General features: G+C 45.6%; 1 protein-coding gene across 8 annotated transcripts in view; it reads left to right on the top strand.

Annotated features, from left to right (window-relative positions):
• Positions 1-24,870, top strand: part of LOC306793152 (unconventional myosin-VI-like) — a 69,364-nt gene that overhangs the window by 29,562 nt on the left and 14,932 nt on the right. For 6 of the 8 annotated variants that reach the window (XM_079290632.1, XM_079290626.1, XM_079290627.1 and 3 more), the window contains exons 13-26: positions 4,040-4,197; positions 4,331-4,422; positions 5,023-5,095; positions 8,224-8,351; positions 8,669-8,764; positions 9,042-9,212; positions 12,214-12,252; positions 12,393-12,486; positions 18,382-18,512; positions 18,605-18,682; positions 19,032-19,161; positions 20,871-20,961; positions 22,422-22,572; positions 23,234-23,442. In XM_079290632.1, coding sequence (XP_079146758.1) covers positions 4,040-4,197; positions 4,331-4,422; positions 5,023-5,095; positions 8,224-8,351; positions 8,669-8,764; positions 9,042-9,212; positions 12,214-12,252; positions 12,393-12,486; positions 18,382-18,512; positions 18,605-18,682; positions 19,032-19,161; positions 20,871-20,961; positions 22,422-22,572; positions 23,234-23,442 — 1,641 coding nt within the window. Of the gene's footprint in view, positions 1-4,039; positions 4,198-4,330; positions 4,423-5,022; positions 5,096-8,223; positions 8,352-8,668; positions 8,765-9,041; positions 9,213-12,213; positions 12,259-12,392; positions 12,487-18,381; positions 18,513-18,604; positions 18,683-19,031; positions 19,162-20,870; positions 20,962-22,421; positions 22,573-23,233; positions 23,443-24,870 lie in introns of those variants that run through there. The other 2 variants (XR_013772867.1, XM_079290631.1) reach the window with 2 other exon arrangements.

Raw genomic sequence — 24,870 nt, forward strand, 5'->3', positions numbered from 1 at the left:
TGTTGAAGCGTCAACACATCCCGAACATTTCTTCATTCCTGGTACAGGTGTTTCTATTATTTTGTCCACCCAATTGATATCAATGAGGAAAGCCTAAATAACAGAAACACCTCTCTGTTTGAATCAATAGAGTTCAACAGTTCACAGAAGAGTGTTGTTTCATTCTGAATTGTGAAGAAGGCAATTATTCATTGGACTGGTCAAGTGAAATGATTAATGAGGGAGAAGCGGGGGAGTAAAAAGGGGGAGGGAGTTACTTGAAAGTGTGTCGTGAGTCATTTCAGCAGAGCGAGAGGTAAACCTGAGAGGGGGGGGCAAAGAGAAAGTAACAGATGCCAATCACAGTGAGGTCAGAGGTTAACCTCCCGTGAGAGTGGAGGTGGGATTAGTCCGTCAACCCGGCAGCCAGACGTAACTTCGGTGGTCTCAACACATCGACGTTTCAGCAACACTTCTGACTGAATTTAGTCCGGCTCGTTTTCTACCGGAAAGATTTACTTGTTGTATTTCTAGAAATCTGTCATCGGCCCACGCAGGCTGCTCTCATCCGGCGCACGTAGCTATACCGACGGAAAAAAGTTATATTCAGGAATATGAAATGCTAAGTATTTCATCATCTTTTCCTTCACCGAACTAAGTATTATACGATCTTTTCCTTCACCGAACTAAGTATTTAACGATCTTTTCCTAAACCTAACTAGGTATTTTACGATCTTTTCCTAAACCTAACTAGGTATTTTACGATCTTTTTCTAAAGCTAAGTATTTAACGATCTTTTCCTAAAGCTAAGTATTTAACGAGCTTTTCCTTCACCGAACTAAGTATTTAACGAGCTTTTCCTTCACCGAACTAAGTATTTTACGATCTTTTCCTAAACCTAACTAGGTATTTTACGATCTTTTTCTAAAGCCAAGTATTTAACTAGCTTTTCCTAAAGCCAAGTATTTAACGAGCTTTTCCTAAAGCCAAGTATTTAACGAGCTTTTCCTAAACCTAACTAGGTATTTTACGATCTTTTCCTAAAGCCAAGTATTTAACGAGCTTTTCCTAAAGCCAAGTATTTAACGAGCTTTTCCTAAAGCCAAGTATTTAACGAGCTTTTCCTAAAGCCAAGTATTTAACGAGCTTTTCCTAAAGCCAAGTATTTAACGAGCTTTTCCTAAAGCCAAGTATTTAACGAGCTTTTCCTAAAGCCAAGTATTTAACGAGCTTTTCCTAAAGCCAAGTATTTAACGAGCTTTTCCTAAAGCCAAGTATTTAACGAGCTTTTCCTAAAGCCAAGTATTTAACGAGCTTTTCCTAAAGCCAAGTATTTAACGAGCTTTTCCTAAAGCCAAGTATTTAACGAGCTTTTCCTAAAGCCAAGTATTTAACGAGCTTTTCCTAAAGCCAAGTATTTAACGAGCTTTTCCTAAAGCCAAGTATTTAACGAGCTTTTCCTAAAGCCAAGTATTTAACGAGCTTTTCCTAAAGCCAAGTATTTAACGAGCTTTTCCTAAAGCCAAGTATTTAACGAGCTTTTCCTAAAGCCAAGTATTTAACGAGCTTTTCCTAAAGCCAAGTATTTAACGAGCTTTTCCTAAAGCCAAGTATTTAACGAGCTTTTCCTAAAGCCAAGTATTTAACGAGCTTTTCCTAAAGCCAAGTATTTAACGAGCTTTTCCTAAAGCCAAGTATTTAACGAGCTTTTCCTAAAGCCAAGTATTTAACGAGCTTTTCCTAAAGCCAAGTATTTAACGAGCTTTTCCTAAAGCCAAGTATTTAACGAGCTTTTCCTAAAGCCAAGTATTTAACGAGCTTTTCCTAAAGCCAAGTATTTAACGAGCTTTTCCTAAAGCCAAGTATTTAACGAGCTTTTCCTAAAGCCAAGTATTTAACGAGCTTTTCCTAAAGCCAAGTATTTAACGAGCTTTTCCTAAAGCCAAGTATTTAACGAGCTTTTCCTAAAGCCAAGTATTTAACGAGCTTTTCCTAAAGCCAAGTATTTAACGAGCTTTTCCTAAAGCCAAGTATTTAACGAGCTTTTCCTAAAGCCAAGTATTTAACGAGCTTTTCCTAAAGCCAAGTATTTAACGAGCTTTTCCTAAAGCCAAGTATTTAACGAGCTTTTCCTAAAGCCAAGTATTTAACGAGCTTTTCCTAAAGCCAAGTATTTAACGAGCTTTTCCTAAAGCCAAGTATTTAACGAGCTTTTCCTAAAGCCAAGTATTTAACGAGCTTTTCCTAAAGCCAAGTATTTAACGAGCTTTTCCTAAAGCCAAGTATTTAACGAGCTTTTCCTAAAGCCAAGTATTTAACGAGCTTTTCCTAAAGCCAAGTATTTAACGAGCTTTTCCTAAAGCCAAGTATTTTACGAGCTTTTCCTAAAGCTAACTAAGTCGTAAGTTGTTTCCTGTGAAGATGGAAGTTTATTTTAAAAAGAAAAGACGAGAAGTCAATTTGCTGCATTGCCATTTAAAGTGAGTGGTCACTGGGCGGTTTACAGGTTACAGGAAGTTATTTTTATCACTGAAACACAAGAACGTCATTTTGAAATCTTCCTCCACTCGGCAGATCGTTTTGAAACGTTGTTGAATGTCAAAAACAAGTGGCCGTGGCCTCAAACTCCGACGTGTAGATGAGCGTTAAAGGAGAAGAGAACCGGGATGCTTTTTAAAGTACAACTTGTCCTCGTGTGGTGTGTTTGAGGACGCAGTCTGAGCGCTTGAGCAGTAATTACACTGAGATAGAGACACGTTCACTGAGGCTCATGGGAATACATATTAGGCTACTTGTACCATTAGTGTTCTGACATTATGCTGCCCTGGCATTTAGACCTCTTGGTTTTTAAGTGAGCGGCGTATTAACACCTCTGGCGGCGGCGCTCCAGCTCGGAGGAGCCGGCGGCATGAATTAAACATGGAGGTGGAGAGAGAGGCCAGAGGTGGAGGCGAGGAGCCGTGGGAGTGTTGATGGACGACAAGTCGCAGGTTTGAAGTCGGGTTCCGGCTGCTGAAACGCTCTTTTTATTGTGTTGATGTTTGCAGAGCAACTTGATATCTGCATTTAATCTTTGCGTCAGAAATACACTTCATTAAAACGTAGAAATAATAATGGCTTCAATAAGACTCAACATAAGACCCGTCAGTCGAGAATTAACCTGTTGTGAAAATATAAATATATCTCTCTCTGCAGGCGGCGTGCAGGTGCAGCAGTGACTTCCTGATTGCAGCTTCAGGGACTTCTGGTCGTCCTATCACAGCGTGAAGTGTTAGAAAAGCTGCAGGGATCAGGCTCAGTATTCCCAGTCACGTAGCATGTGGCTTAAAAAGGTGTGTGCAGAGGAGATAATGAGTCACGGGAGGAGGGAGGGAGAGAGGGAGGGAGGAGGGAGAGAGAGAGGGAGGGAGGAGTTGTTTCCTGCCGTGTCCTTGAGTGCGCTGCAGCTGAAGTCCCGAGCAGAAGCTTGAGCCTCGCAGCAGATTAATGCGCTGCATTTTATCTGGCCTATTGAACCGTGCACTCACACACACACTCACACACACACACACACACACACACACACACACACACACACACACACAGGTGATAGCCGCTACCTCTCACAGCCAATCTGTCTTTCTTCAGCTGTCAACAACACACTTATCTGCTCGGCGAGTCAGACGAGTCCTCTTCGTTTCCACTGAAGGAGACGGTTCATGTTCACAGTCACTACTTCAGGCGATGAGCTCAACATATATTACAGCTCTTTAAGTTAGCGACGTGACGCTAAAGAACCGATCGTTTTGTCGTGGTGTCCACAACACAAAGATACCAAATGTACAGGAATATCAAACACTAAAGCAGCACGAACATCAACCAATGAAGAAAACACTGCGTCTACATATCCGACGTGTTTCCACACGCGTTCGACGACCGTCGGAAAGACGGAAGTCTGACGGTAACGCCACGTTTCCAGCTGCTGGCTGATGAGCGCTGTAGTGTTCTATGTGTTCCTCACAGGAACACTCATCTCTGTAACTCACCAAGTGCTCCGTCACGCCTTCGTCTGTGTCTCCAGAGTGCCGCTCAAAGTGGAGCAGGCCAACAACGCCCGGGACGCGCTGGCCAAGGCCGTGTACAGCCGCCTGTTCGACCACGTGGTGACGAGGGCCAACCAGTGCTTCCCCTTCGAGTCCTCCGCCAACTTCATCGGCGTCCTGGACATCGCCGGCTTCGGTCGGTACCCGTCAGAACCCTCTTATCGATAGAAATATATATCTTTTAATGTTTCATATTTGGTCCTTTAGATAAATCATGGTGACGTCAGAGTTCCTCTGACTGACTCTCCGCTGCTGTTTCCGTTCTACAGAGTACTTTGAACACAACAGCTTCGAGCAGTTCTGCATCAACTACTGCAACGAGAAGCTGCAGCAGTTCTTCAACGAGCGCATCCTGAAGGAGGTGAGCGCTGAGGTTCACTCCTCCCATCAGCAGCCAGCACTGACAAACAGCCTTTGATTTAGACCTTTCAGTGCTGCTCTTACTGTGACAGAAGGCATTCCTTATGAAAGTATTCATCTTCCAAAGCTCAGACGCCTGACAACATGAAATGAAACCTTTAAAGCAGCGTTTCATTCGGTCACATGGTGTAGTTTCCCCTTTAGAAAGTATGTGTTGTGATGATTACCGGTTGAAGGAGAAACCCGGGATGATTTCTCTTCAAAATGACCGGCCGTAGAAAGTTTTCTGTTACTTTCCGGAAACGTAGTCTCGTATTTGGATGAAACTCTTCATCTGCAGACGTCTTCAGCCCCGTTAGAGACATGAAACCCACGCGTCCCAGTCCAGTGTTCCACGTCTGGACTTTGGAAACCTGGTGCTAGACGTATCATTTCTTCTTCACGTCACAGACTAGACTCTTTAAGACGCTCATTCTTACTTTGCATGAAAGTGTAGCAGAGAGCGCCGGTCTCAGCGGCGCTTCGTTAGTCGTCGTCCTCGTGAGACGAACGCGGATATCGTGACGGATTCTCATTCGAAATGTCTCGTTTTGCATTCCAGGAGCAGGAGCTGTACCAGCGGGAGGGGCTCGGAGTCAACGAGGTTCACTACGTCGACAATCAGGACTGCATAGGTACGAAGACGCTCTGCACGCACGATATTCAGAGCCGCTCCGGCGGCTCGACCTCCATCTTTGAGTGTTTGTCTGACTGATGTGTTTCTCCGTGTGGAGCTCAAGCTACACAGAAGAGGAAGAAGAACACAAAGCTGGCTGTACTAAATATTCAAACTGTGTTTTAGGTTTTTAATCTTTGACGTAAGACTTGAAGGTCTTCACTTGAACCCTGACTTGTGCCTCTGGTCTGATCCAGCCTCTGAAGGGCTTCCTGTCTTGTTTTGGTCATTTGTACGTTCTAGTCCTGTTGAAGCTCTGAACTCGGGACTTGACTTGTCGTCAAGACTTTGCTGTCCTCGATCTGGGTCTTGACATGAAAACCTCATGACTTACAACTGTGTCTTTATTTGGGCTTTTACATGCTGACTTGTGACCTGACTTGTGACTCCCTAGTCTTCTTTGGGGTCTTGTAGGTCTTAATTGACGTGTCTTGCAACTTTTCATTGGTATTTGAAGGTCTTACTTTGGAACTTGACCTGCAACGTTCCTGTCTTGACGTGGGACTTGTAGTTTTTGACTTGGGTCTTGACTTGGACTTTTCTGTTCTCTTTGGACTTGTAGGCCGTAACTTGGGACGTGACTCTGGACTTGACGTGGGACATCCAGATCTTAACTTCTGGCTTATTTGCAACTTCCCAGTCTTGTAGTTCTTACGTTGACATGTCTTGCAACCTTTGATTGGTACTTGTTGGACTTCCCAGTCTTGTTCTATGCCTCTGAACTTGACCTGGTCCTCCTTGTTTAGCATGTTGTTGTGTTGAACTTGGATCTAGACTTTTCTGTCTTTATCTGGGACTTGTTGGTCTTGACTTGAAGTTTGACTGGAGACTTCCCGGGACTTAAAGTTCTGAACTTGGAACTGAAGGTGAACCTGTTGTGTCCTAGCTTACACCTTGACGTTCTGTGTCTTAACTTAGGAAGTGAAAAGTGACTTTCCCGTGTTGTCTTTCTGGTCTTAACCTGGCCGACGACGAGGGACTTGAGTCTGGATTTGTTTTCGCTGAGACTTGAGCTGTTGTGTTGCGTCCACTACAGCATTGCAAACATGGCTGACGGTGTCGCGTCCTCTCTGGCGCTCCGTCACACAGAGCTCTGTGGAGTCGCTGCCTGAGGTTTCGGAGGTTTTTGCTGCTGGTCCTGGCTGCTTTGTAGTATTCGTGCGTTTCATTGTCTCGCTCTGGGGTTCCAGTCTTCTCGAGCTACACGAAGCAGGACTTGTTTGTGAGCCCAGGGCTGCAGAATGCTGCTCATTGTTGGCCTCGATGCGCTGCTGGCTCTCGGCCCTCGTTGTTGTTTTTTGCGAGAGCCGGCCGGCGCTCCACAGTTTGACCCGGAGCCTCGGTGCCGTTTCACGGACAGACAGAGTGACGGAAGCCCCCGGAGCATGTGACCTCCTGTCCTGACTCCATCAACGGGGAGGCAGATGGATGTGAGCTGGTTTGGAGGTGAAGGAGGTTAATTCTGCTTTCTGCTGATGTGCAGCTCTGTGAAGTAGCATCGATATTAGATGCTCAACTACAGCAGAGCGACAGCTGGAGGGCGGCAGCAGTCGGACTGTTTACTATGAGCTCGTTGTCTAGTGGCTCGGAAAAAAGTGTAGATTACCGAAATGTATTTGTTTGTTCGGGCTCCTGTTGTGTGTTCTGTGAGTCCACACAAACACCAGAGAGCACATCAAACTCCATGTTGCAGGAAATTGAATCCGTACAGACGGGAGATACGTGGCGTCGTGCACGACAGAGAAGAAATGAAAACGGATTCAAGTCCAAACGGGCAGTTGTATTTGTTGAGGCGTCGTTCATGATGGCCGCTCTGCTCCCGTCTGTGTGCATGTTGTTTTCCTTGAGGCTGGTCGAGATGGAGGGAGGATGATGAGGATGAAGGGATGTCTCCGGGGCGTTTTGAGTAGGAAGTCTGGCGGCTGGTCAGAGGTCTGGGTCAGTTGGACGCAGTGAGTTTGTGAGTAGGAGTCTGTGCGTCTCCAGTTCGTGACTCAGAAAGACGCGGCGAGTCGTCCTCCGTGACTTCCTCCTCAGTCGGTGAAGCTGTGCTGTAGTTTACACCGACACCTCTCAGGCCCTTCACCGGGTGCACTGTGCCTCTGACCTCTCGCACCGCTTACTGGTGTTGGTAACACTGGAGGAACCGAGCCTCCTCTTCATCGTTAGTCGTGCTAAAGCCGTCCACGACAGCAACCGCTGTGTACGCCGCCGACTCCTGAATGAAGTGCTCGGTCTCTTGGTTGCTCCATCGGTTGATCCTGCCTGCGGTGCTCACCGGCGCTCCTCCACAGCACGTCCAGTATGTGTTCTTCAGACATCAGTCCAGCTTTGGATGCTTCATTGTTTAAACTCCTGGTGTTTTACAGTCGCTCTTTAATGTGTGACACAGTTCTTTATTTAAGATCCAGATGTGGAAGCAAACATTATAAAACGTCTAAATGTCTCATGTAGACGTGAATTGACTGTTTAGAGAACCCTGCAGACTCATTTAACCCATGTTTTACTAAGTGGTAGTAGTGGTAGTAGTGGTAGTAGTGGTAGTAGTGGTAGTAGTGGTAGTAGTAGTAGTACAGTTGTGACAATAATACCTTGTTTATTGTTTAGTTGAAAACAGTCAAATCTGTACAGAGACAACAGTACCTGCTCATTCTGTCCTAAAGTTGAACTGCACTTAAACTAAAGTTTGCCACTGATTTGCTGCCATGAACTCGCTCCTTTAGCTCTTAAAGCTCCGCTAGTTTCCCTAAAGGCTGATGAACACGTCGTTTTTATCCAGAAGCTCGGCGTTGAAATGATTTTTCTATCCGAGTGATGAAATAAACCACGTTTGCACCTCCAGGTGTTCAGTACTGTCCGGATATTATAATGATAATAACAATCATGGTAATGCAATTATAATAACCGTTTGCTCCCCATCACCTTCTGAGTCAGACCAGGTCCACGAGAAACTCTGAATAGTTCCACACCTCCTATTCCATTTGACTTGAATTGGATTTTGATTGGTTTAGTTGGTCGTGCTGCCCGGTTGGCCCTCAGGTGGTTCCGTTGCCGACTAACCGTCGTGTTGTCGTGCTCCTCTCACAGACCTGGTGGAGGCGAAGGTGGTCGGCGTCCTGGACATCCTGGACGAAGAGAACCGGCTCCCTCAACCCAGCGACCAGCACTTCACCGACACCGTTCACAACAAACACAAGAACCACTTCCGCCTCACCGTGAGTCCGCTCTGAAACAGGAAGTGGCTCCTTGGAACTGGGGCTTTGAATAAGAAATTGAAGTCTGCGTTGTTGTTCTTATGATTTGTCTTTATCTTTAAAGGAAGGTGAGATAAATTGTCACATTTACCTGTAAATAACACGCTTGTTTTAGTTCATTCTCCGACTGTTAACCCTTTACCTTTCACATAAACACAATACATATTCCAGCTCGGAGTGATTGACAGGAGCGGGAATTAGCACGTCATTGTAAACGGAACACATGCAGGAAGTCTGCTGAGTCTAAGTGTGTGTGTGTGTGTCCGTCCGTCCCTCAGGTACCCAGGAAGTCCAAGCTGTCCGTCCACAGGAACGTGAGGGATGATGAAGGATTTATTATCAGACACTTTGCAGGAGCCGTGTGCTACGAGACGGTGCGTTTCCTCAGAACTCTCCTCCGCTCGGCTTTCTCCTGGAAGCCGTCTTTGAAAATGAATGTCACACAAAAATGATTCATTTCGTTTTTGTTTAATCTCACTGGACACTTCGGACCACAGCCAGAGACCGTTCAGATGACATCATGCAGTTTACATGTTCCGTGTCTCATATGTTCTGATATCTGTCGATTGGCCTGTTCAGTGAGCAGAGGCAGCCGGATGAATCATAGATAATGAACGAAGTCTGAGGACTTGTTGCTGTGTTTGTTTTTAGACCAAGTTTGTGGAGAAGAACAACGACGCCCTGCACATGTCTCTGGAGTGTCTGGTCAGCGAGTCCAAGGACCGCTTCGTCCGCCAACTCTTCGAGAACTCCAACAACAGCAAAGACGTGAAGCAGAAAGCGGGAAAACTCGGCTTCATCAGCGTCGGCAACAACTTCAGGGTGAGTTTCTGGCTGAAATGAAGAGAATCTGTTGACCTGAAATGCTTATTTTACAGCAGAAAGAAACCTTTCTCATGTCTGATTTTAGTTTAATTCATGGGTTCAACGCCACGAATCCCGTAACAGTAAAAAACAACGTGTCGACCCTTCTATTTTCAACTCTGCAAATACGGAAGAAAAACAAAACACAAGGGACCAGAAATAAACTACGGGGCATAAAATCTGCATTCTGCAACAACGGAGCTACTGCACCTCCTGCTGAAGTGATGACGCCGACGCGTCAGCGATCAGTGATTGATGGAGGCGCAGAAACACATCACGCAGCACCTTTAACAAGCGATCTGACAGACTGTGGCTCTTGTGGTCAGGATGAAGCCGGCTCAGGTTCACAGCGATCCCAGGAGTACATATTAAAGAGAGCGTTCTGATGTTGTCAACCTCTCAAACACCGATATCGGCATTCGCCTCAAGAATCCAGGAATCGGTCGGCTGTAACGCCGTCTGAGTGGAACACAGAGTCTCCGTCAGAACAGGAAGTGCAATTCTCTCTGTGTGAAGTCCCACTGAGTTCCAGAGTACATTCAGAGAACAGAGCAGCTTCGTTGATGCATCAGACATTTCATATTTTCTAGAGAAGCTGAATTTATTTTGTTTTAAAATGTCACTTAGTCACAATTTTCTATGTGCATATAGTAAATGATGGTCCCATTAAGAGTAAAGTAGACGGTAAAACTGGGTATGCTTGTGGGCGGGGCTTACATGGTGATTGATGTCCTCCAACTTTAACCACTTCAGTTTTCAGTTCATGAAAGTTATTTGTAACAATTTAGTCTCCTAAAAATGTTTTACTCAGCGTTCGGTCGAACTTGAGCTCCACTCACTCGTGTCACTTCTGGTTGCAAAAAAACCAAGATGGAGACGACCAACAACCAAGATTGTGACTGCTTAAAACCAAGATGGCGAAGGCCAAATACCAAAATGGCGACATCCAAAAATCCAAAGAAAACGGCCAAAATGACAAACTCGAGGTTTCAAAACCTTCGTCCACAAACCAATTGGTGATGTCACGGTATCTATGTCCACTACCTATATACAGTCATAAAGGTGGACAGGAAGAAGCACGAAGGAGCAGAATATCAGCATCAACACAGCCTGGAGAGTGTCTGAAGTGTAAAATGTAGGTTTGATGGCGTTATGAATGTGACACTATGGGCATTTAGTGCTATTTATGGCAAAAGTTAATTTCCAAACTTATACCAAACAAAAAACACTCACTATGTTGCCGCTAAATGTTTTGCAAAGTTAGAAAAGTTATTTTAGAAGATTGAAGTTCGTCTCAGGGTGGATTTGAACCGGGCTCCGAGGAGATTGCGTTTTTATTACCTGTGAGCTCTGTTACCTGAAGTGTTTTCCTAGAAGCCGCCCTCGGTCCCCTCTCTCGCCACCCGAGCTGTGATTAAAGTTCAACAGGTGGAGAGGAGGATCCAACAACAGAGAGGCGGAGGGTGGAAATGAGCGGCGATAACTCTGGAGTCAGTCGAGGTGGCGGCAGAGACTTCTGGCTGTGGAGGTTTTCATTATAAGCAGACAGTATTCTGTCCCAATAACGGCCCTCAATATACCCCAGAACAAGTCTCGATCCGATGGCTCATCAGACATAAGTCGACCTTCTTTTAGCCTGAATGGGAAACAGAACAAACAGTGGCATACTTAAGGAAAGCTTGTCGTTTCTTTCCAAAGTGAGTCCCATCAAATGTAAAGGGTCAATCCGTCTTGACCCTCGACAGCCTGCAGAGTAAGAGGATTCCTGCTAATGCATACCAAACTGAACGGCTTGATCTCGCTCTGGGTCCTCTCTTGTCAACCTCAGCAGCATCTCAAACTGTCTCAGATTAATTCTTGAAGTACAATAACAGTGAAAAGGACGGTTGTATGTTCGGTCAAAGTGCTCGACTGACTGGAGATTCACGCCTTCATTTAATCATGCATGTGTTGAAACAATTCAATTCTATTTGTTTAGCCCAACATCACGAGTGACTAACGAGCCTCAGATGATGAGCTAAGAGAAATCATAGCATCCATAGCATCCATAGCATCCACAGCATCCACAGCATCCACAGCATCCACAGCATTCATAGCATTCATAGCATCCATAGCATCCATAGCATCCACAGCATCCACAGCATCCACAGCATCCACAGCATCCATAGCATTCATAGCATCCACAGCGTCCATAGCGTCCACAGCAATCACAGCGTCCACAGCGTCCACAGCATCCACGGCGTCCACGGCATCCACAGCATCCACAGCATCCACAGCAATCATAGCAATCATAGCGTCCATAGCACTCATAGCGTCCACAGCGTCCATAGCGTCCATAGCGTCCATAGCACTCATAGCGTCCACAGCGTCCATAGCGTCCATAGCATCCACAGCATCCACAGCAATCATAGCATCCATAGCATCCATAGCATCCATAGCATCCATAGCATCCATTCTAGCCAAAAGAAAAATGAGCCTAAATGTGAAATGGAGAAACTGATGAAAACATGACTGCTTTCTTACTGCCAGCAGTATTTGTACTCCTGCCTTTGTTGGTGCGTCACTGTTGATCAGTGGGAATAAAGTGAAACCTTTGGCAGGAATGTGAATTGACCTGTAAGAGCGTGCAGGTGTGTGCTATCGATATGAATGCTCCATAACTACTGGAGGCACCTTTCAGAGCTTTAACTGGAAATGAGGAGTACAGATCTTCATCAGGATGAACTTCAGCGCTGTTTCTTTCACTTGCTCTGCACGTTATTTGAAATGTTGGACGTAAACATACATTATTTGAAGGTGTATAGAAGCACATATAACATTAGAACTGTTAATCTGTTGGTGTTGGATACACAGTTCTACATGAACCAGAGTTCAACCTGTCCACCACCACATGTGTTTCTTTGTCTCTGCATTAATCACACAAACAACTAAATGTGTTCTTTCTCTTGTCTTTCTGCAGACTCAGCTGAATATTCTCCTGGAGAAGCTGCGCAGCACGGTCAGTGTTTCCTCCCGATGATTCCGCCTTCCATCTGCAGTAAAGATGAGCTCATTACTGCGACGCGGCGCGTCCCGAGTCGCAGCGCGATGAATGTCTGATCTGCGTCTCTCCGTGTTTCCCTCGTTCTCCTCCTGCAGGGCTCCAGCTTCATCCGCTGCATCAAGCCCAACCTGAAGATGATCAGCCACCAGTTTGAAGGAGCTCAGATCCTCTCCCAGCTGCAGTGCTCCGGTCAGTGAGACCCTCGTCCTGGTGCTTGACCTGATGTCAGGAATGTTCATGGTCAATCAGGACAGGGTTGAAGTGTTCCTGTGATTTAAAACAGCTTGTTTCTCTGGAACAGAGCTCGTTTCTCCTGAATCCACATGATAGATAACATACAATTAAGTTTATTCTAGTTTTATTATGTTATTCTGACCATGTCCTCTCCCCTTGTTTTACATCCGGGTGATGGTATGGATATTATTAGTGTACAGAGGAATATCCTCCTCTTTACATCTGGTTTCAGTTTCAGTGGTCCTTTTAAATCAGTAAATATATTCTTTATTATGTGATGCTATGAATCCAGGGGTGGCAGCTGGAAACAGAACCAGATTTGGGAAAGACTTCCTGGGAAATACTTGGATGTCAAGTCTCAATATTACATTTTAAATGACAGCTTTTAAAAAACAAAAGTGGAACATGTTCCTTTACCGTCTGTATTCTAACATGTGAGGAGCTAATGGGACGTTAAAGGAGCTCGCCGCTGATTCCACAGCGTGTTTCCAGATGTTTATTGAGTTCTACTGTTAGAATGAAGCCTTCAGTGTCTCCAGCTGTGTGACGCATATCTCTGTGATTCTGAAGGTTCTCTGACTTGTCTCTCGCTCCAGCTCTCCATCGGTACCGGGGTTAGTTTAGGAACTGAAACTAAAACAGTAAATAAGCAGTGGAAAATATTGTAAAGTAAATAATAACTTAAAACTAAGCTGATGAAATTAACTGGTTACAATTATTTCACGACAGAAAAGAAGATGTGATCTGTGCTTCACATCAAACACTGAAGTAGGTTAAAGATCCATAAACAGGTCTCTGTACGTACACGTAGAGACTCACTGCTGAGACATTAAACCTGAAACAAACTGACAAGAAATACATTTAAATCAAAGCTAGAATAAAGTAGCAAACTAACTGAAAACCAATTCAAAGTAAAAACGAAAATAAATTGTGAACTATTGTAAGCTGAAATGGTGCATAAAGGTCTTGTTTCTGTGGACAGTAAAGCGTTTCGTTGGGCCGTAGGTTTGTCCTCCTTCGACTCGTCTCTTCAGTCGAATCTCTGCCACCAGTACATCCTGTCTTTGTCTCATAGCCCCTTCCACCCACACAAACACAAGCCTACACAACAGTCTTCACCGGAGGAGAAATGAACACAAACCCTCTAAAAGATAAAGATCCAAGGACGAACACCTGAGCAGTGACTCACCAGCCAAGACCTCGTGTGTCTGCAGCGCCGGTGACTGAAGTTCACCTCGTGGGTCTCAAGAACGCCTCCAGAGAACTTTTGAAGTGGCCGAAGACGTTTCTCCAACCTGTCATTGTGAAGTAAAGCAGTGTATTGTCTGCAGAACGAAGACGGATACGCTTCACTGTCTCTGTGCAGAGACGATGTCGTGGTAAAGATGACGGTTTCATTCACGTCACAAAGTGCGTCAACCAAAGCAGGACGAGGACGGAGCTTCTGTTTCCCCGTTCACTAACGGAAGCTCTCACCAGTGACCAAAGAGCACCGATGGAAGTTCTTCCCTTCCTTCCTCCAGCAGAGGAAACGGTGGAACACAAGATGTCGTGTGTCCCGTCTATGAAGGAAGCTCTCATTGGCTCCAGACGTGGTGACATCATCGCGCATGCATGACCGCACAAAGCTTCGGGGTTGTGTTGTTGCAGCGACGACATTCTTCCAAGATGAGAGGGACTCATAACTCTGAGAAGCGTTGAATATCATAAATCTGAATATATTTCTTGGTCTTCCCCCCCCCCCCCCCCCCCTCAGATTTGGAAGAAGAGAAATGATGAGCTCGGGTTTAATATCCTCAGAGTCCGACTCTGCTCTCAAGCACACCGACTCAGCGATGCCCTGTTCAGATACTGCACCCCGCCGACTTCTTTATCACCGTTATTGGACTGGGAATGGAGGCGTTGATAGTGTGGAGGAGACTGGGGAGGCCTGAGGCTTCACTACGGGCAAGAATCCCAAAATAACATCACTGAAGTTCACTAGTCCGACAAAAGGACGTTGTAACGTGGCGGCTGTGGCTCGGAGGTAGAGCTGTGTGTGTGTGTGTGTGTGTGTGTGTGTGTGTGTGTGTGTGTGTGTGTGTGTGTGTGTGTGTGTGTGTGTGTGTGTGTGTGTGTGTGTGTGTGTGTGTGTGTGTGTGTGTGTGTGTGTGTGCCTGTGTGTGTGTGTGTGTGTGCCTATCTGCCTATCTTCCATGTGGACTATTTCTTTATTTATAAAGACTTTTACTTCATATTTGTTTGTTTTTAAATCAGCCCAATCTAGTCTGAAACACTTCCTTTGCTTGTCTGTCTGTGTAAACGTCTGTTTCCTGCTTTTATTTGCCCAAAATCAAATTGCCTTCGTGGATTAATACAATTTATTTTATGAATAAAAGTCCATTCGCCATTTAAAGACACAAAATAATCCATATTTGTGTTATTGAACAGCAGTGTTTCTGTAGAGAGCTTCACCTCGGAGCCTCTAGTGCAGGAGTCTCAAACTCATCTTCACTCCGGGCCACATCAGCATCACGGTCGCCCGCAAAGGGCCGGTTGTAAATGTCACCACTCGTAACATATTGTTAAATAACTCTGCATTCACAGTTTAAAGTCTTCAATGTGCTCACAATACATTTCATGTTAAATGTACAGTAACCAGCCAAAGAGCTGCTTCTATGACTGTATCTCATCATTTTGACTTTCTATCTCAGAATTATGACTTTCTATCATAGTTATGACTTTCTATCTCAGAATTATGACTTTCTATCGAATAACTTCGACTTTCTATCTCATAATTTCGACAATAGGGTCTTGCTATAAATGAAGCTATTGTAGCATCTACGCTAACCTCTTTAGCGTGTTTCTCTTTGTCGTCCCTGTAGCTGCCAGTGGCTCCTCACAGGATGCTGATTGGTCCGTGCTCTGGTTTACAAGCGCTTTACTTGAAGCCTGACGAGATGTTTTTTGTGCGACATGTGATCCTGCAACCTAAAACTAGCCGATCGTTTGACAACCACAACGCCTTTCTGCTCGCGTCATACGAGGCTGATATGAAACATATTCGTAAACATGTTTTTTGGTTGAGAAACGTCGAGATTCAACGTATCCAGCGGTTTTACAGAAACATACAATGGCAACATTTTTTCTGGCGACTGACTAAACAACCAGTGGGTGATGTTACGGGGAACCAGTGGAGGGAGACGAACACCAGGATTATACGGTCAAGAACTCCGCTTCCTAGAAGCACTAGACTGGAACAAGAGGCTTCAGGTTTAAGCAGTCGGTGTCTGTTAAGTGTTTCTCATTAGGACGACTCCAGGAGGAACACTGCCTCGCTGTAACAGTTAAGACGTCTCGACTCAGGCGACGCAACGATTAGCATTTCCTCCGGGAAACGATTGTACGGCAATTATAACTGGAGGTCTCGTATGAGAGATGTGCACCAATTAGTGTTCAGCTTTATCTGAATACACAAGAGAGTTGTATTATCACAGCTGTGAGACGGAGGGAGTTGTAATGTGCTTTACAAGTTTGTGCTTTGGCATCAAAACTCATGAGCCCAAATTCATCTCCTGTCGGATTTCACATCCGATTTAAGCAAATGATGTCTGCTACCAGCTTTCTGTAGAAACATTGAACAATGAAGACACAAACGCAACGCTAACAGATCATAGAATCCAACTCAGCTTAATTGTTTTAACTGATTCTGTTTGTTCATACAATGAACAATTGTCAAATATCACATTTTCCACCCACTAATACACTGCAGCAGGTTGGATCCCAGAGCTTTTATGCATATTTTCCTTTTCGTTCAGTGTTGGAATGTGTTTTGACTGAAGTTTTAAAGTGATGAATCCTAGTAGGCGCCAACATCAGCACGTAAAATGCAAAAGCTAACACTGGTGTTATGCACTTGTGTTAAGCTAACAGTGGCATCGTGCTAACACGTGTTAAAGGCTAACTGTTGTTACGTTAACATGCTTCAGTCTCATGACGCGTCGAGCTGCAGCGTTGGGTGTTTCAGAATGAGTCGATGCGTTTAAGAACCAGGGAATGTCCTCGAGCTCTTCGATGGTTACGTGACGCTGTGAAACTCAATGTTGTGCAGCGGATTGACACAACACTCGACACCAGGAAATGACTTCTGATGTGACTCGATGGCATTTTCAAACTGCCGCAAGAGTGTTTCATTTACGCTGAACGGCAATTAGCAGCGTCTGTCTGCTGTGAAAGAGTTCTGGGAAACGAGCCCTTTGCTGTGAGCTTTCACAGCCGAGTGAGAGGGAAGCGGGTTCAGGGGGTCTCCAGGAACAAGCTACGCTAATGTGTCAACGGGAACAGTCTGCAAAGTCCTCACAACGTGAACACGGACGCACGGCGCTGACGAGAGGGAGCCGGGTCACCAAGTTCAAAACACAAGTGGAGTAAACGACGCTGACGAATGATGCTGATTGGCTTCACTGGTTAGACGTGGTCTGCTGTTTTGATCACGTGATTTCAAAGGTAAAGGTTGTTAGATCCTGGGGTTCTCTGGCCCGATACGGGGCTACTTACTGACTCAGCTCTCTGTTAAAAGATTGTCGAGCTGGTGTTCTTGCGAGGGAACTCGCCTGGCTCTTCTAACTGCCGTTACTCCCGACGTCTACCCTGCTTCCTCCGGTCTGAGTGCACTCGGTCGAGGGGCCACCCTGACCCCGGGCGCTCCTACCGGTCGCGTCGGTTATGGCAGCTTCCCTCTTCTGGATCCGTGCTCTTGGTAAATGCCAGGTTAGGTTTTAACGGCTAGGATCACTTCTAAAACCGTAAGGGATTGTTAAGTGGATTCGGTCTCTAGGATAACCTCACAGAACTCAGTTGTTAGACATACAATGGATTTAACTTTTTACTGCCACGAGGAACTTTTACTACTTGAGCAAATAAATGCACTTGAGAAATTTACTTTAAATGCAGATTAGATATTTATTGCAGGTTATATTTAGTTAGTTAGCAAGGGTAAAGCTACAGCTCACATTATGTCACTACACTTGATTCGTTACTTTAATTTTCTTCTTAGATTATACTCATTTATTTTCGGATGCCGAGACGGCTCGGTTGGAGCTGGAGTCTTTCAATCTTTGTCCACGAACAGCGGACTTCTTTCCGTGAACAGAGACGAAGTCCTCGAATACTTCAGTTGCGATCGTCCGTATCTTCTTCTCACAGCGTCTGGACGGCTCGTGTAGAAATCCTGTCTTGCTGTTTGCAAGTTACTTCTTTTATAACACTTTTGGGCTGCCTCTCCCGTCTCTCCCCCCTCTTCCTCAACACGTCCTCCCTCAGCCCGTGATGAACATGACATCATTGATTTGGTGCACGTGCTTCGAAAAGTACCTACATTTTGTGTGTGTGTGCATGAGGAAATCACCCCAACTTCCCTGTCTGGGCGCTTACTTAATCAAGCTCTGCGCTGGCACCAGAATATTTAATTACAACCAAAACTAATGATTCTGTCTAGAAATAATAAAATACATTAAAACACAAAGAGATTGAAATAAACTTAAAGCCAAAAAACTTGTGAAAACAGTCAAATGAACTAAAACGTTGTCAAACACAAAGTCACTGATATGTGATTTAAAGTTCTCCTCGGGTCACAGTACTGGATGCTTGACTGCAAAGGCTCCCGTCGCCTCATCTCTCAATCTGGACCTTCATACAACAAGGAAGCAGAGAAACAAGAGATGTGACGCATCACTGAGGGAGAGGCCTCGATAATATCTTCAATCTATTCTAAAACAAGCAACCGATCAACAACCAAATCCTTTATTTAAATCAGAAACTATTTGATCACAGAGTAAATGAACAAGTCCTGTGACTCCGCCCTGCCTCTAGGTATGGTGTCTGTGTTGGACCTGATGCAGGGCGGCTTCCCCTCCAGGGCTCCCTTCCACGAACTCTACAACATGTACCAGCAGTACATGCCTCCGAAACTCACCCGCCTCGACCCGCGGCTCTTCTGCAAGGTGGGTCCTCCTCGGAGCCCCGGCGGGCTTTCACTGTCATCGCCTCGGCACAGCTCCATGTTCATCGATGCTCCTCCTTGTTTCTGTTGCAGGCTTTATTCAAAGCTCTGGGACTGAATGAGAACGACTACAAGTTCGGTCTGACCAGAGTGTTTTTCCGGCCCGGCAAGGTGAGTAAAGTCACAAATTTTGGATAAAACAAATCTTTGAGTTGTTTTTGAGATGCGCCTCTAATTGAGGAAGTAATGCTGGTTTATAGCCTCCAGTATATGTTTGTAATAAGTTCAGTGACTGTAAGGACATTAGTGGAGCTCGTGCTTCGCTGTAAGGCAGCGGTTTGTTTTTTACAAAGTCGGCAAACACTCTTTCCATCTATGGCGTCGACTCTAAATGCTTCCACGAGTTACTTCTCCGGTGGTGTTTAAGCAGAAAGACTTCACCCACCTGCTGTTGGCTGAACATCACTCAGTGTTTCTGACTGAGTAATCCCCCCCCCCCCCCCCCCCCCTCTGTTTCCAGTTTAAAGAGTTCGACGAGATCATGAAGTCGGACCCGGAGCACCTGGCGGAGCTGGTGAAGAAGGTCAACAAGTGGCTCCTCCACAGCCGCTGGAAGAAGGTCCAGTGGTGCGCTCTGTCCGTCATCAAGCGTAAGCAGCGTCTGTTCAGAGGGACCGCCCTCAGGGTCCAGACCCCCTTTGATCTGGTAGCTCACATGGTCACATGGGTGTGTGGAGGTGCTAAAGTTCTCTGAACACGTTGGTTATAAAGGCTGAAGAAAATGCCTTGAGTTTCTCTCCGTGAGGAACTTTTACCTGGTCCTGAACCAGTCTCAGTTTAGTCCTGATCCTCCAGGACCGACACCAGTAAACGAGGTTCAAACCACTGAGCAGGACTGCAGAGGATTCACGCATCGGCACGATTAGGAGCTTTCATTTCTTATTTGTTTAAGCATCTTGCAGAGCCGTCGACAAGAAAATAATATTCAGAGAAAGAACTCAAAATCTCAATATTTTCTGAAATATAAAGTCATACATTTGCAAGAATTAATGTCACAAATTTAGGGCACAAAGTAATCGTTGTTTTGTTGTTGTTTTTGGTCAAGGAACTGCATCGCTGGTAAACACTACCTCTTTTGTCCACAGGGGCCGCCAAAATCAACGCAAAATAAAAGTAGCTTGTCGTAGCTTAAACGTTAACCAACGGGAACACATTAGCCGACCACGACGCTGCTGCTCGACTACAGACGGAGAGGACGGCCGGCTAGTTAACGTGCTAGCTTGTCCGTCTCCAGAGCTAGCTCGTTAGCTAGCTAGTCTCCCGGAGTTCCCGCCTGCTCTCGTCGGTGGTTCCTGTTGCTCCCTCGCTGCCGTCACTTTCAGCACAATTATCCTTCCAGACATGTTGTAGATCCCATCATGCAAAACAAGAAAGGGATGATTGTGCACAGACGGCTCACAGGACGGAGCAGAGAGCAGCTGTGAAAACAAAGCGATGGCTGCGGTTAATAATGTGGAGGTTTAGCTCTGAGCAGAGGTCACGTCACTCACTGCTGTCATAACACTGCTCTCTGTTTGTGTCTGCCGCCATTGCTCTCAATGGCTCCATTCCTTTTCTAGTAGTTTCTCTCTGTCTTGTCTCTTTCTCTTTTATTCTCTCCATATCTACACCAATCTTTCTCTTTTTTTCCTCACTCTATCGCTGCCTCTCTCTCGCTATCGATCAAATCTAAAAACAGGATTGAGTGTTTCAAAGGACATCATCATATCCTATTAAAAATTAACTAAATGCTTCTAATGTCACAGCAGCAGTTAGTAGATGGTCATTAGGATTTTTAAAGTATTGCCATCCTGTGTTCATTAAAATGCAAAGTCATTAGTTTGGTTCCGTTATCGACGGCGTAGACGTTAATTATTCTGAGGCATTAACGAGATGAAATGAATTTGGCAGCATGGTAGCAACGTAATCGATCCGTCTCTATTTAGCTTTCACCCGTCATCCCTCTGTTGTTGTTTCATTAATGTAACGTTGACTTGTTCCGCACGACGTGATTGGTTGATGCCTTTATGATGGTGTGCGGAAAGCTCCGAGAATAAATAGTGAGCAGCTTTTTCACTACGTAATATTTACGTTATGTGTAAAAAATACTTACTCATCAACAGTTACAAAAGTTGATTTACATGCAAATGAATCTGATGAAAAATGTCCCCCTCTGAATCTGTCAAGGAGGTGGACACACTTCTACACGATGAAGGTCTTCTAGGAGGACGCTCTGAATATATGCCCCCCCCCCGCCCCCCCCCCCCTCCTCCAGAGGTTAAGTCTGCAGGAAGTTGACTTTCTTTCTTTCTTGTTGCAGTGAAGAACAAGATTGTGCATCGAACCAGCGCCTGTATCAAGATGCAGAAGACGGTTCGGATGTGGCTCTGCAGGAAGAAGCACAAACCTCGGTGAGTGAACATTCTTCATCCTTCTTCAGCTTCTTCATCCTTCTTCATCTTCTTCATCTTCTGATTCTTCTGATTCTTCATCTTCTTGTTCTTCTACTTATTCCTAATCCTCTCTCCCCTACTAGGCCTTTCTCTATTTCTCCTCCCTTCCTCATGTTTACAGATTGTAAAGCCCTCTGAGGCCAATTTATGATTTTGGTCTATACATAATAATGTAATTGTATTTCCTTCCTTCCTACATACCTGCTCTCCTCCGTCCCTCTGTGCTACCTCATCTCTTTTACTTTCCATCCTTTCCTCATCCATATTTTCCATCCTCCTCCCATCCCTCTTCCTCTCCTCCTTCCCTTTCTTGGCCTCTCCTGTCCTCCATATTTCCAGCCCCTCCATCCTCTCTCTACCTCTCTCTCTCTATCTCCTACAAATCCTCTCTCCTTCTCTACCTTCTTTCCTCCTGTCCATCCTCAGTCCTTTTCATAATAATCCTTCAACCTCTCCTTTCCCTTCTGTCCCACCTTCCATCCTTCCCCTTCATCCATCTTTCCCTCTTCCTCACCTTCCTTCCCTTCCTCATTACATGCGTCTCCTTCATGCTCTCTCTCCCTGCCTCACTCCCTCATCCTCCTCTTCTTCTTCATTATCTGCCACTTTCACAGATCAGCAGTGTCTGCCTGGCACACACACACACACACACACACACACACACACACACCTGGTGACACATGCAGCTCTGCTTATTACCTCCGATATTTGGTGATAAACAGCAGAGACCCATGGGGGGGGGGGGGGGGGGGGGGCAGGTGGGAGGAAAGATGAAGTATTCAGGTGAAGAAGTGATTTCTCCTTCTCTGCAGGGGGTTTTAGTCTGATCTGGCAACCTGCAGGTTCCTGCTAACAGGATGTGATTGCGTTTGTGTGCGCTGCTGATTACAGGGGGGGGGGGGGGCTGTTAATGAGGGGGGCGGAGATTCAGATCTAGTCAAACAACGTGAAACTACACTCAGATAAAGCAGATGTGAAGCAAAGTTATTGTTTTTGCAAATTACATTTTTTTGGATGTGAAGTCCAAGTTCTGCGCAAAGTCCTGAACTTCCTGTTTTTATTCCTGAAATAATGTTTGTTCTTTTCCAGAACATAAATCTAAATGTTGGATAAAACCAGGTTCAATATTCTTGTTTCATATCTTTGTTTCACTCTATCAGAAAATACTGTCAACAGACACAAACATCCATTTCCTCCATGTTTTTATAATAAATGTATGTAAGTGAGTGTGTGAGTGATGTGTGAACAAACGCCTCTGTGTGAGCCTTCAGCACACAGAGAGGAATGAAAGAGTATACTAGAGACTAAAACTGTGCTGCCTCACTTTTTAGAACACATTATGGAACATAAATCAGTTTAAATGAACACCTCGAACATGTACGTTGTTGTTACTGTGTGTGTGTGTGTGTTTGTTTCAGGATCGACGGGTTGGTGAAGGTGCGTAACCTGAAGACGAGGATGGGTCGCTTCAACGAGGTGGTGGCCGGGCTGAAGGAGGGCAAGCAGGAGATGAGCAAGCAGATCCAGGGTCTGGAGACCGCCATCGACTCCCTGATGGTCCAGATCAAGGTGGGGGAGACGGACGGCGGCCATTATTAATATTAATATTAATATTAATATTCATCTATGAATTCCTCCATGAAGCCTGAATGCCTCCTCGGCCTTTGTTGTGCTGCCTGCTGTGATGGACGCAGACATGTGAGGGTTTTGTTTCGTCAAAAGAAAAAGAGTTCCGCCTCCTCTCTGTGAATGATGGGCAGCATGAAATTAAACCGCACGCCGGAGCAGTTTGACAGACAGCTGGTGCCGTTAGGCAGAACGAGAACAGATTTGATCCCCAGGAATTATTAAATAAATAAATAAATATTTATTTATTTATATATATATATCTCACCAGGGGGCGACTCCTCTGGTTGTATAGAAGTCTATAGAAAATGACTCTACTTCTCTCTTGATTTATTACCTCAGTAAACATTGTAAACATGAGTTTATGTCTCAATCTCTAGTTTCAAGTCTTCTTCAATACAGCATGATGTTCATTTAGTACATTATGGTCCATTTAGAGTCACACAGACCATAAAGCAGGGGATGCTTTAGGGCGGGGCTACACGCTGATTGACAGGTCACATGGAGGACGCTTGAGTTTGTATTGGGTGGGAAACGTAACATTTGTTCCAGATAAAGGCCTAAATGCATCATTATAACTCTGTTCTGCTTCTCTGTCCGTCAGCGCACCGTCATGACCCGGATCGACATCGACCACGAGTACCAGGCCCTGGTGACCCGGTCGGAGCAGCTGCTCATCGCCATGCAGCACAAGAAGAAGGAGGAGGAGGAGCGCGAGAGGCTGCGACGCATCGAGGAGGAGATGGAGCGGGAGAAGCAGAGGAGGGAGGAGGACGAGCAGCGCCGCAAGCAGGAGGACGCCGACCGGAAGCTGTGAGTGTTGAGTGTTTTTTGGAGTTTGCCGTCACGTACGCAGCAAAGAACTAAATGAAGAGCCACTTGTCTGCCTTTTTTACGACCCGGCATAAATTGCTGCAGTGGACAGAAGCACGGCGTGTCCACTCATCTCAGGGATTTACATAACGACACCACAAGGATTTACTTTTATACACCAGCCGGGTTTGTTGCTTCTTTACAGCTTCAGTTATCACCACAAGAGGTAAGAAGTCAAACGTCTCAGCCTCACAGGCACCACATGAAGAGTTCACCCCGCTCACCGGCAACATGATGTCATCTCATGTGACAAAGACTTGATTCAATATTCAGGTGGAGGAGCAGCAGACAGCAGCTCCGGTCCTGAGAGGGAGAGTCGGTGTTCTATGAACGGAGTCTGGTGTGTTTGTAGAGATCAGAACAGCTTCAGTGTCTGACAGTAAAGAGAAGACATTCTAAATACAGCGTTCACTTCAAACACGTCCACAGCAGAACAGCACTTTGCTCTCGTGCTGCTTCTCCTGTCTGTTCTATGAACTCATCTCCTGCAGTAGAACCCTGACTGTGGAGGAGAACCTCACACACACACTACAGAACATCACTGCTGCCCCTTTAAGGCTCTTCCAGATCCTCTTCGTGCAGTATAACAGCATGTCGGAATGAAGGAGATCTGTCTCTTCGGTCTCAGTGTTGTGGTTCTGGTTCTAGTTCCTTCATGTGAGGGTCCGGTGAGGTGTTTGAATCCCGGATCGCGTTGGTTCTGTGACCGTCCTCTTCCTGAGAAGTCTTGGAGGAGGACTGATGGGGACCATTGTGTTCGTCACAAACCGCTGCCCGCTGATGTAAGACATTAGAGATGACGGACTCCACTTTATGGACCACTTTGTCTTCCCTTCGGGCTCCTCCGCTGGCAAGTTATGAAGTCCCAGGATCCAGCTGGAGGTCGTGGTTGGAGCATTTAGAAGATAAAAGTCCTGACACCGCCTCGTTCAATTCCTCTTCTATCCAAACGTTATGCACAAGGTGCTTTAAATCCCTCTTTTATTTTTAGGCGTTTAGCTGATGTTTCTATTTGGAGGGGTGTGTGTGTGTGTGTGTGTGTGTGTGTGTGTGTGTGTGTGTGTGTGTGTGTGTGTGTGTGTGTGTGTGTGTGTGTGTGTGTGTGTGTGTGTGTGTGTGTGTGTGTGTGTGTGTGTGTGTGTGTGTGTGTGTGTGTGTGTGCGTGTAGAGCAGAACAACCTTCACTTCCTGTCTGACCCGAGAGGACAACAGTCGGGACTGCAGAGGAAATGATGTCAGAGCGTTTGGTTTCTGGCACGACAGAAATCAAAAGGCAAAGAGCCGAGAAACCAGCTTCAAGGGACAGTGGTGACGGAGAAGAGGTTCTCCTCCAGTCAGGGTTCTACTGCAGGAGATGAGTTTATAGAA

Source organism: Melanostigma gelatinosum, assembly GCF_949748355.1.
Source record: "Melanostigma gelatinosum genome assembly, chromosome: 19".
Lineage (NCBI taxonomy): Eukaryota > Metazoa > Chordata > Actinopteri > Perciformes > Zoarcidae > Melanostigma > Melanostigma gelatinosum.